The sequence below is a fragment of the Arachis stenosperma genome, chromosome 1, assembly GCF_014773155.1.
Source record: "Arachis stenosperma cultivar V10309 chromosome 1, arast.V10309.gnm1.PFL2, whole genome shotgun sequence".
Lineage (NCBI taxonomy): Eukaryota > Viridiplantae > Streptophyta > Magnoliopsida > Fabales > Fabaceae > Arachis > Arachis stenosperma.
Window position 1 is genome coordinate 133,086,681 of NC_080377.1, and position 13,777 is coordinate 133,100,457.

At 31.0% G+C, this 13,777-nt stretch overlaps 1 protein-coding gene across 1 annotated transcript; it reads left to right on the forward strand.

The window, feature by feature from the left end:
* Window positions 1–10,534: 10,534 nt before the first annotated feature.
* LOC130941336 (DNAJ protein JJJ1 homolog) lies at window positions 10,535–13,233 on the forward strand. Its single transcript, XM_057869810.1, has 3 exons — window positions 10,535–12,332; window positions 12,659–12,717; window positions 12,863–13,233. Exons 1-3 carry the CDS (start codon window positions 10,602–10,604, stop codon window positions 12,918–12,920), a joined length of 1,848 nt encoding a protein of 615 aa, XP_057725793.1. The 5' UTR covers window positions 10,535–10,601; the 3' UTR covers window positions 12,921–13,233.
* Window positions 13,234–13,777: the final 544 nt, after the last annotated feature.

The following is a 13,777-nucleotide window of genomic DNA, read 5'->3' on the forward strand; positions in this document are numbered from 1 at the left end:
TAATACTTAGACTTATTTTTAGAAAAAACATCTTACATTATATTGTAAATAAAATAGGCTCAATTATTTTATTAATCCTGATAATTTTATTAAATTTTTAATTATATTTATTAAGTTTAAAAATTTATAATTAAAATATTATATTAGATAAATTATTTCAATAATTTTTCTTAAATTTTTATTGTAAAAATAAATTAATTATTCTTACAATATTTATTTTAGCATTTGATATAAAATAAATAATAAAATATTTTAGAAGCAAATATTTTAGAATTATTGTATTTATTCTAAAAGATAACAACTATTAAAATTTTAACAAAATAATAGAGTAGAACAAAATAATTAAACTATTATAACATTAGAAAAAGTAGAGAACATTCACCCAAATATATAACAAGTTGTTCTTGTAGAGGTTGGCCAGTATATAACTCGTTCGCTGATGAGTATCTGTAAGCTTTTTGTCGGGATGAGTTATACGTCGGTAAGGAGAGAACAAGGGAGTGGGTACCTGCAAAAGGCACTCCGATGCTCAAGTCAGTAAGTGAGCAATAAGCTTTGTAGAAAATGTAATGAATCAAATAAACGTTTTACCTTCCTTTTATATTTTGGGATGAAGCATCGACAATTATACTTTCAATCATTCGCATTAATGGAGAGTAATAGTATATCAGGGCATTACAATATTTCTTTTGGTGCCTGTTATTGATAACTGATCTATAACGTATGCTGCCGAGTTATAATATTAAGGACGAATTATAACGGCCTGCTGACTTATAGCATTAAGGACGAGTTATAATGACTATATAACGTATAATGCCGAGTTATAGTATTAAGGACGGGTTATAGTGGCCATATCACAGTCCCCAAGCTTAGCCTGGCTATATTTTGATAAAGCAGGTTGAGCTTTTTTAGTTATAACTCGGCGGTGTGAGTTATAGGTATGGAGTTGATAGAGAGGATTATGTCGATTCAGAATTTCTCAAAAACAAGAATCACTTCGTCGGTAGCATAGTCCAAACCGACAATCTATCCTCTCAAATCAAAGTTTGATTTTCAAATACAAATATAACCGAGAGTAATTCAACCTCAGGTCGTTCTCCCTAGGAATGCAATTGAGGGTGTCACACTTTCAGTTGTAGGGAAAAATGGATTTTGAAATCAAAGAACTGAAGATTAAAAGAACTAAGAAATGAAAGAACTAAGAAATGATCAAAAAGGGAATTTGTGCAAGTAAAAAGGGAACACAATCAAAACTAGTGAAAATCTATAAATGCATAAAGAGCCTTGACTTGGGGATGAGGATCCAAAGAATCCTATCATCGTCATAACCTCAACTATGGCAACTATGATGAGTCAATCTCACTTCGTCTACACCTAATATCGAGGAGTAAGTCGAGCAAGCATAATTGACTTTAATCCATTAGTCCTAGCTAACTTACCAAATTAATTGGTAAAAAGCTAGCGTCGATGGAAACAAGAGTCAACTAACTACCAAAGAATTGCCACTAAATGTTGGACATTATGACTCTAGTATCCTAGGAACTCAATTCCCAAGGCAAGGTGTGAAAATCTACTCAAAACTCATAATTGGTATTTTCACAAACACCTTGTGGACATAAAAGCAAACTATATAAAATTGCAAAGGAAAAAGGAAAACAATAACCAAACTATTTACAATACCAACAATAAATATGCAATCAAGTAAATATAAACCATAAACCACTAAATTCATCAATCAAAACTTCAAGAACTTAAAATTGCAAATATTAACAAAGTACTTGAACCAAAGGAAAATAAGAGTAAATATGATGTAATTAAAAAGACATTAAAGAGTACTTACAAAAGAGTTGATCAACCCAAGATAAAAACTTGAAACTATAAAATGCTACAATGAAAATGGAAATGAAACCCTAGGGGAGAAATGAAGAAAACTACCATACACTACTCCTACTCTTAAAACTATGGAAAATTGTAAAATTAATGTTCTAAGTCCTAATGCCTACATATGGCTTCAATTCCCCTTGATATAGCACTCCCATTCAGCATCAAGCCTTCCAAAACTGGGCCAAAGTCCCCCAAAATCGCAGATCACATGTTTCATTAATGAATCCACGTGCAGGGACCTGTGCGTACGCACACTTCGCTGAATGTTCACTTGTGCGTACGCACACATGCTGAATTCCTTCTTGTGCATATGCACGTAGGATTGTGCGCACGCACACTTCAGTGTGTGCTTCCTCCTTGTTCTCTTCATGTGTTTTCCCTTAGTACATGCTTTCTTCCACTTTTACCAAGCCATTCATGCCTCTTTGACCTGAAATCACTCACAAAATATATCACGACATCGAATGAAATAAAAGTAGGATTAAATTGCTCAATTCAAGCACAAAAATGCATGTTTTCACATTTAGGTTTTTTAGGGATAAAACACAAAAGTGTGCTATTTTGGTGATTAAGTGTGAGTTTATATGATGAAATCCATCCAATTTAAGCCAAAATTTATCATTAAATATGGACTCATTAGGAGGCCCCAGATAAGCTTACTTTATTAAAATAAGGAATAAAATAATTTGAATTTCAGACGTGATTTGAAGTTAATGTGTATTGGAAAGTGTAGTAGTCTTGTCATTGATTGAGCCTTTGGTTTTTCCAATGTAATTTTGAACCGTTGATTTAATAGATGCAACGATTAGGGTTTTTCATGGAACTGAATAGTTTCATTAAATGTGGCATTGCTTTCCTATTGAAGCATTTTGGAGTCTTAAAGGCATGAGTAAAAGAGGTTAGTTTGTGTTACTGCCACTGTTTCTTCTTCTTTTCGCTTTTCTGAAAGAATTGTAGGTAAGGAAAAATATAAAGCTGAGGATCACGGCTCTTATAACCGGGTAAGTGAGGATGTGAGGATTCGAAGTTCACTGTTTGTTGATGAGGGTAGTGTTGGTAAGATTGATTTGGTTTGGACTGTTTGAATTTGACTTGATAAATATCTGAGTAACTGATAGATTGATATTTGATTTAGGCAATAGTTGTCGTTGGTATGTTGGTCCCTTATGTTTGTTAGGGATGTGATAGTAGGGCGAGAATATCTCGTCTTTATTTGATAAATGAGTTAGACAATGGCTTGTTTTAGATTGCCATTGATGTATGGGTCCCCGTTGCTGAGATGGGTTTGATAGCAGTGAATTGGTTGGGCAAGAATATAGCATTGGTTCACCTTTATTTGGTGATTTGATTGATGATTAAGTTTGATTGTGCATGTGTAAACGATGCGACTTTGAATTGAACTGTTATCGAGAATAGATAAGTGTTTGTGCTTGTTTGATATTTGATCGAATTTGTTGACTATTGATAGTCATAGTCGAAAGATAGTTGAAATAGATCTGATGATAGTTAATACAGATTTGACAATGATTGATATAAATCTGATAATGACTGATATAGATCTGAATAGATCTGATAATGATTGATATATATCTGAAACTAGAGATAATAAATATAGATAGAAACATAGAGATAATAGATATAAATAAAAAATAGAGATGATAGATATAGATAAAAAAACATAGATAATAGATATAGATCAAAAAATAGAGATAACAGATATAGACCAGAAAATAAAGATAACGAGTATAGATTGGAAAATAGAGATAACAGATATAGATAAAAAATAGAGATAATCGATATAGATCATAAAATAGAGATAACATATATAGATAAGAAAATAGAGATAACAGATATAGATCAGAAAACAGAGATAATAGATATAGATAAAAAAATAGAGATAACAGATATAGATAAAAAAATAGAGATAACAGATATAGATCAGAAAATAGAGATAACAGATATAGATCAAAAAATAGAGATAACAGATGTAGATCAGAAAATAGAGATAACAGATATAGATCTAAAAGTAGAGATAAAAGATATAGATTGAAAATAGAGATAATAGATATAAATAAAAAAATAGAGATAGCAGATATAGATCGAAAACAGAGATAATAGATACAGATAAGAAAACAGAGATAATAGATATAGATCAGAAAATAGAGAAAATAGATATAGATCGAAAAATAGAGATGATAGATATAGATCAAAAAATAGAGATAATAGATATAGATCAGAAAATAGACATAACACATATAGATCGAAAAATAGAGATAACAAATATAGATCAGAAAATAGAGATAATAGATATAGATCAGAAAAACAGATATAATAGATATAGATTGAAAAATAGAGATAATAGATATATATTGAAAAATAAAGATAACAGATATAGATCGAAAAACAGAGATAACATATATAAATAAGAAAATAGAGATAATAGATATAAATCAGAAACAAAGATAATAGATATAGATCGAAAAATAGAGATAACAGATATAGATCAGAAATCAAAGATACCCGATATAGATCATAAAATAGAGATAACAGATATATATCAGAAAACAGAGATAATAGATATAGATCGAAAAACGAAGATAATACATATAGATCAGAAAACAGAGATAACAGATATAGATCAGAAAATAGATATAACATATATAGATAAAAAAAGAGAGATAACAGATATAGATCGAAAAATAGAGATAACATATATAAATCAAAAAATAGAGATAATAGATATATATCGAAAAACAGAGATAACAGATATAGATAAAAAATAAAGATAACAGATACAGATTGAAAAACAAAGATAATAGATATAGATAAGAAAATAGAGATAATAGATATAGATCAAAAAATATAGATAATAGATATTGATCGGAAAATAGAGATAACAGATATAGATCAGAAAATAGAGATAACAGATATAGGTCAGAAAATAGAGATAATAGATATAGATAAAAAATAGAGATAATAGATATAGATCGAAAAACAGAGATAATAGATATAGATTGAAAAATAGAGATAATAGATATATATCGAAAAATAGAGATAACAGATATATATAAGAAAACAGAAATAATAAACATAGATCGAAAAATAGAGATAATAGATATAGATAAAAAAACAGAGATAATAGATATAGATCAGAAAATAGATATAACAAATATAGATAAAAAAAGAGAGATAATAGATATAGATCGAAAAATAGAGATAACAGATATAGATCGAAAAATAGGGATAACAGATATAGATCAGAAAATAGAGATAATAGATATAGATTAGAAAATAGAAATAACAGATATAGATCGAAAAATAGAGACAACAGATATAGATCAGAAAATAAAGATAATAGATATAGATCGAAAAAACAGTGATAACAAATATAGATCGGAAAATAAAGATAATAGATATAGATAAAAAAACAGAGATAATAGGTATGGATCGGAAAACAAAGATAATAGTTATACATCGAAAAATAAAAGATAACAGATATATATCGAAAAATAGAGTTAACAGATATTGATAAGAAAATAGAGATAACAGATATAGATCGAAAAATAGGGATAATAGATATAGATCGAAAAACGGAGACAATAGATATAGATAAAAAAACAAAGATAATAGATATAGATCGGAGAAAGAGATAATAGATATAGATTGAAAAACAGAAATAATAGATATAGATAAGAAAATAGAGATAATAGATATAGATCAGAAAACAGAGATAACGAATATAGATAAGAAAACAGAGATAATAGATATAGTTCGAAAAACAAAGCTAATAGATATAGATCGGCTTTTTTCCGGCCATAATGATTTATTATACGACCTTTGTTTTACAAAGGTGCAGTTAAGATTGAAGCCACTGGAAGGGTTGGAAATGGGGCCTATAGAAAGAAGGGTTCTTATTTCAAGGTTCCACGGTGGGCATCAATTGTTCTTGTAGAGGTTGGTCGATGTATAGCTCATCCGCCGATGAGTATTTGCAAGCTTTCTGTCGGGATGAGTTATAAGTCAGCAAGGAGGGAACAAAGGGTGGGTACTTGCAAAAGGCACTCTAACGCTCAAGTCAATAAGTGAGTAATAAGTTTTGTAGAAAATGCAATTAATCAAATAAATGTTTTACCTCCTTTTTATATTTTGGGATGAAGCTTTGGCAGTTATACTCTCAATAATTTAGGGCGTTACAATATTTCTTTTTGTACCCGTTATTGATAACTAATCTATAAACCGAGTTATAGTATTAAGGACGAGTTATAACAATCTACCAAGTTATAGCATTAAGGACGAGTTATAATGGCCATATAACATATATTGCCGAATTATAGTATTAAGGACGAGTTATAGCGGCCATATCACAAGCCATAACAATAAACTAACATAAGCAACCTACTTTAAACTTTATTCGTAGACTATAGTGTAGATTGAATATAAAAATATTTTCACATGTAAAAATGTATTAGTAAAGTGTAGATGTGATAAATAGTCGATAGAAGTGGAGTTAAACCCCAAAATGGTCCATAAGATTGATGTCGTGCATTAAAATTGTCTCTGAGATCCCAATTGCACCAATTACATCCTTGAGATTGAGAAAAGTGCACCATATTAGTCCATGACCCATTTTTCCTTAAAGACGTGATGACATACCTGGATGACATGGACGGTAAGTGACACGTGTCACTCCATTATTTGGCCACGTGTAATGATATGATGATGTGGTGACCAGTGACACATGGCATACTGACGTGGATAGTTGTGCCACGTGTCACAATGTTATTTGGCCACATGCCGTTTGTGCCACATGTCACAACAGTATTCGTCCACATGTCATCCATTATGTCATCATTGTATATGCACCAAATTAGTCCATCACTTTGCATTAAATGACTCATTTTAGTCCTTGAAATTGAATGTCGTGCACCAAACTAGTCCCTTCACCAATTTTTTCTTTTTTTTTTTATAAATTCAAAATTCTCAATATTTTTTAATGCATTAATTTCAATTCTATTTTTTCACATGTTATTCAAATAAAAGTGCTTTTATAAAAAAAATTTCTCTTGCGAATACCCTAATTGCCGACTTGGAGTTGACGTGAAGGCATTTCAAACACATTCACTACTATCTCCGACTTCTTTCAGTGCTTTTATAAAATATTTTTTTCTCTTGCGGATACTCCTAACTGACGTCTTGGAGTTGACGTGAAGGCATTTCAAGCTTTCCTCGTTACCATCTCCGACCTCTTTCGTTTAGACTGCGGAGGTCGGAGATCGGAGATGATAGCGAGAGTGCTTGAAGTACCTTCAATCTAGCTCATTTACACATAATGAAAACGTATATTTCATAAGAATAAAAAATATATTTTTTAATTATTGATTTTTTGTTAAAAGCACATTTTTTTATGAAGAAAAAGTGTCCAATCAATCATATAATTATTTTTTTATAATAACATACTTATATATTACAAAATTTACTAATGTTAAATTATTAAAAAAATTATATAATTAAAACTAAAATATTAAAAATTTTTATAAAAGCATTTGTATTTAAACGATATATGAAAAAATAGAATTGAAATTAGTGCATCTAAGATATTGAAAATTTTAAATTTAAAAAAATGAGAAAAAATTGGTGAATGGACTAGTTTTGTGCACGACATTCAATTTCAGGGACTAAAATGAGTCACTTAACGTAAAGTGAGGGACTAATTTGTTGCATCTACAACGATGACATTATGGATGACACGTGGACGAATACTGTTGCGACACATGGTACAAACGGACACGTAGCCAAATAATATTGTGACACATGGCACAACTATCCACGGCAGCATGCCACGTGTCACTGGTCACCATATCATTATCATATCATTATACGTGGCCAAATCATAGAGTGACATGTGTCACTTATCATCCACGTCATTCAGCCATGTCATCATGTCGTTAAGGGAAAATGGATCAGGGGACTAATATAGTCCACTTTTTTCAATCTCAGAGATATAATTAGTGCAATTGAAATCTTAAAAGCAATTTTAGTACACGACACCAATCTCAAAAACTATTTTGGGATTTAACTCGTAAAAGTGACAACTTCTATAACTTTTGCAGGAGTATAAAAAACACTTGTTTCAAGAGAGAGACAACTTTTACAAGTTCTTCGGTTGCTTAATTATAATTAAATTTGTTAGTAAAGTGAGTCTTTTTGTTTTTCAGCTTGCATTTTGTGAATTTTTCTGTATTTTTGACCGAAAAGTATTATTTATTTGGGTGTAGCTTTATTTTTTAAGTTTTATCAACCAAAATAGCTATTGTTAGTTTTAGTCTGAATTCTTTTAGTTTTATCTTTTCGTGTATTTGTTGCATCGTTTGTTTTTTAATAATCATATAAAACAACCATGCTTATTGAACTAAATAAAATTACGCCTCTTGAGCCAATTTAAATGAATTTAGATTTCAGGTTCGGAAAATTAAAAAAGCAAAACCTAATATCTCAAATACTTATTAGAATATTTATGTCTTTGATTACTCCAGTATTAATATTAGTTTTGTTCTTATTTATCTATTATTTTATAAATTAAATATATGTAATAATAATAAATTTACAACCAAAATAATAAGTATATTATATTAAACTAAAGTTTTAAATTCATATGTTACAAGTAATATTTTTTATAATTACATATAATAGAATTAAAAAAAACAAATTATACATTAAATACCTCAAATTAATGATTAATATGGCATAGCTTTTTTTATATAATCATATAAAGATTTAATTTACCACTATAATTCAAAAAGAAAATTTCAAATTCAACTTGTTTCTCATTTAACCAATTATTTAATTTTTTTAAAAATATAATACTATTGAATCGTTTAAAAATAAAATATTTTTCTTGGACCTAATGTTTTTGCTTTTGGTCAAGTGGACCTAATGTTTGACATAGTAAATATTGGATATTCAAACAAATAATAGCTTTTAGCCCAAAATAATGAAAATACAGAGAAACCCACCAAATCTAGGACGAAAACAAAAAGACCTATTTTATTAACAAAATTAATTAATCATAATTAAAAATCTGGAGAACTTGTAAAAGTTTTTTCTCAAGAGAGCAAAATTTTTCTATAATTGTTTAGAAGTTGTCACCTCTATGTGACCACTTGTTATTTTCTGCACTTTACTAACGCATTTTTATAGAGTAAATTTTTAAAGTAGACTTTGAAATTGGCATCGTACATTAAAATCGTTTTTGAGATTTTAATTGCAATAATTATGTTCTTAAAATTAGAAAAATTACATCATATTAATTTCTGACTTATCTTTTGTTAATGACGTAATGATGTGGACCTTTGGTGATACGTGTCACCTCATAGTTTGGCCACGTGTAACAGTATGATAACGTATCGATCAGTGAAACATATGAATGGGTACGTGACATGCTGATATGGATAGGTATGTTACGTGTCACAATTGTAATGTTAATAGAAATTAAAAAGAATGAAATTAGCAAATAAATAAAAAAATGTGAGGTACCGAAAACAAAGTAAATTACAGAAATTAAAATAAATAAAAAATTAAAAAAATGATGAAGAAGAAAAGATAAACATAAAAGAAAAGAACACGTAAAAATAGAGAAATTATATTAATAAAAATTTAAAAAAATAAATTATAAATGTTTGAGTTTAGAAAAATTACTTAAAATTTCTAATTTTTACCCTATCATATTAAGTAGTTAAGTAGTTAAGAGCGTTTTAGGTTTTTTAAGTATTTTTCAAAAGAATTAAACTTTTTTACAATATTAGTCTAATATCTCTTCTTTATAAATTTTTTATGTCACCCAATAATTATAATTCATACACGATTTTTGGCCAATTTAAATCGTTTTTGTAATTGTTATCATACTTTTTGCCTAGCGTCAATTGAAAATTTCAGAGGTAACTAAAATAACTAAATTACCAAATAATAAACATTATAAGTATACTACGTGAAACATCAACGTATAACTATTTCTTTATATAATAATGATTTTTATCTAGCAAGGATAAAAAAGGTGTAAGTGTTTATTTGGCTGTCCTTAGATTTTTTCAAAAAAAAAAATTTTCTTTTTATTTTTTAGTATATTTAGTAAATTTTTAATAATAAAAATAAAAATATTAAAAAAATATCATTTTTAAAAGATTAAGATTTATATTTTTTAAAAGATTTTTTTATAAAAAAATATTTTTATTTAATAAATAAATAAATAAATATTTTTATATTTTTATATTTAAATATAATTAATAAATAAAAATATTTTTTATATGAGATATTTAAATATAAAATTATTTTTATTTTTTTATAAAATTTAAAAAAAATAATTCAAAAAAATTATTTTTTCAGAAATTCACCAAATAAATTCTTAAGATTTTAGACAAAGCACAACTACAGAAGTTAATAAGTTGAGTAATAAATGAAAATTTAAATAAATTATTTACTTTTAAAAATATTAAAAAATAACAAAAATCATATTTTTAAAATAAAAAATAATAATTTAATTAGTATGTATTGAGTATTGACTATTGGGTGTTTTACTTTTTTTTTTTTTAATTATTTATATAAAAAGGTGAAGTTTGAATTGCCTTCGTCTTCTTGCTCTGTTTCATAACTTTAGAGGGTAACAACTACACTGAAAAAAAAAAAAAAAAAACCCTAATTCGAAGCCATAGCCGCCACCGTCAATGGCGTCGTCATCGACGTCAGCGAAGCGGTGCCACTATGAGGTTCTCGGCCTTCCCCGTGACTCCACTCCGGAGGAGATCCGCTCCGCCTACCGCCGCCTAGCCCTGCAGCGCCACCCCGACAAGCTGGTCCAATCAGGTATCTCCCAATCGGAAGCCACTGCGCAGTTTCAGGAGCTTCAGCACGCCTACGAGGTCCTCTCTGATCCCAAAGAACGCTCCTGGTACGACTCTCATCGCTCTCAGATCCTCTTCTCCGATCCCGACACCCTCCGGAACTCCTCTGTCCCCGACCTCTTCTCGTTTTTCTCCAATACCGTCTTCTCCGGCTACTCCGATTCCGGTAGAGGCTTCTACAAGGTGTATTCTGATGTTTTCGATAAGATTCACGCTAATGAGATCAATTTCGTGAAGAAGTTAGGGTTAGGTGTTGATTCCATTAGGCAAGCTCCTGTTATGGGTAATTTAGATAGCCCTTACGAGCAAGTTACTGCGTTTTATGGTTATTGGTTAGGGTTTTCGACTGTTATGGATTTTTGCTGGGTTGATGAGTATGATGTTTCGGCCGGTCCGAACCGGCGGTCGCGGCGGCTTATGGAGGAGGAAAATAACAAGGTAAGGAAGAAGGCGAGGAGGGAGTACAATGATACTGTGAGGAGATTGGCTGAGTTTGTGAAGAAGAGGGATAAGAGGGTGATTGATATGAAGATGAAGAAGGAGAAGGAGGAGTTGAAGAGGAAGGAGGAGCAGAAGGAGAAGAAGAAAAGGTTGGAAAAGGAGAGGAGGGAGAGGGCAATGGCATACGAGGAGCCGGAGTGGGCGAAGGTGGATGAGGGCGAGGACGGGGAGGATGATTTGTGGTTTGAGGAGGCAGAGGAGGAGGGGAAGAAGGGTGGTGAGAAGGAATTTTATTGTGTGTTGTGTGGGAAGAAGTTCAAGAGTGAGAAGCAGTGGAAGAACCATGAGCAGTCCAAGAAGCATAAGGAGAAGGTTGCTGAGTTTAGGGATTCGATTGAGGATGAGGATGAGGAGGTTGCTATGGAGGATTTGGAGAGTGAGATTGAGGTGGAAGAAAGAGAAGGGAAGGAAGGGTTGGAGAGTGAGGAGGATGCTGATCACGTGGTTGAGGATTTGGAGGAGAGGATTAGAGATAGTCTTAATGTTGCAGAGGAGAGCACCAGAAATGGAGTCGAGCCTGATGATGATGATGAGGAAGAATTTTATGATGCTTCACATGAAAAGGAAGGCAATGTGGTTAGTGTGTCTGTAGATGGTGGTGATGATGATGATGAAATTGGTGCTCTCGAAGCAATGATTGCAGGTCACAAGAGCAGAAAGCCACATGCTTCAACGCGCAAGCCCAATGCCCCAGTGCCTCCAACTCAAATTGAGAATGAGGATGATGGGGTTGGCCCTATGGAATACGAAAACCGGAAGGGCGCAAGAAAGAAACGCGGATCCAAGAAAGAAAAGGGTAGGAAAAATCCAGAAGAATCCCGCACAGCAGGCGTCAATGGCGATGAAGAGCATAATAACAACAACGATGATGGGAATGGCAATTCTCATGCAGAGGAGTCTTCTTTCCAATTTAACGTGGAGAATGTGATTAATGGTAAAGAGGACGAGCATGATGGTAGAGATAAGACTTCAAATAAACCCTCTGATAAGAGAGGAGATGCAAAGGACACAAAATCCAAAGCTAAAACTTCATCAAAAGGAAGAAAAGCCAAGGTAAGAACTTGTGACTAAGCTTGTTTCCATTATCTGATCATTTGTGGCGACTAGCGAGATGTTTATATGCTGTCTTTTGCTTAAGTAGCTTGCTAACTTGAGACCCGCAATTCGCCGTGGATAATTTTTGCTTTTCCTAAATGTAGTAGCTAGGATGATATAAGAAAAGGGGTAGCAGTCATAACTTGTTTGATTTCCATTTGTGTGGTTCTGTCAAAGTTTCATATTTGAGTCCATGATATTATACAGCTATACAAGTTACAATTTAGATTATTTTGTACTCCATGAGGCCATGTTCTGATTTCTGATTGTGTTTCTTCTGTAAGGGTGCGTCAAAGAATCATGGCAATACTTGCGAGACCTGTGGAGAGGAGTTTGAGTCAAGGTAATTTATGTCTCATATTTATCATTTATTTGTTATCTAGTTGGATAAGCTTTGCTGTTATTACCGTTGTATATATTATCAGGCGAAAATTTTCTTGTCAAAAAGAGGGACAGCCATGTAACTTTCTGTATTTTCTTTTTCTCAGGAATAAATTACATAAACATCTTGGCGATTCTGGGCATGCAAAAATAAAAGGTAGATAGGGAGTAGGAAATTATTGAATTCAAGCCTTCCCTCGAGTAGTGTTGTTAGGGCTCCAGGATTCCAGCTATTTAGCATCAGTTATTGGTGGTCCATTCTTTAATTCTTATATTTCTGATAACTTGAATTAAGCCTTCGGCAGAACTGAAGGCATTCTGTAATTTTGCCATAGTTCACCATTTTGCCATCCTTGTTAAAAAGGAAAACTAGTGATTACATTGTAAACTTATTATCATCTAACAGAAAATATAGATGAGTTATTATCGGCTGATTATAGTAATGAAAATTGGGAGTCTACAACATATTAATAATGTTATTATCTACCGCAAATAAATATTTTTTTGAAGGAGTACCATTATTTGTTTAGTTTTCTACGGCAAATAAATAATGTTATCATCTCCCGCAAAATTAATGATTACATTAAGTTACGTATTCGGTATTTGTGTGTGTATGTAAATTTAAAGTTTTTTCAATAATCAGTTACTAGAACATTTATTTTTCACATTATAATTTATAATCGTAACTAAAACCTGTCGTTATAAAAAGAATATCAATTTTATTTTATCATTAACATAATCATTTTTTTTTATAAATACTAATTATGCATCTTTATTTGTTGGGCACAAGTAAAAATTCTAAGACTAAACTACCAAAACTCCAAAAGTGCCTATGAAAGATGTATTTGTTGACAAGAGATACTCATGAACTTAGAAAACAACCTAAATACCCACAGAAAATCAATCCCGTATACAAAACTAACCAAATGTGATTCAACTTTAACCGAGTGTCCTATGTGGACATTTTTCTTTCACATTATCATGTCGATTTGACGTGTATTGAGCTTGAATTGGCAAAACTA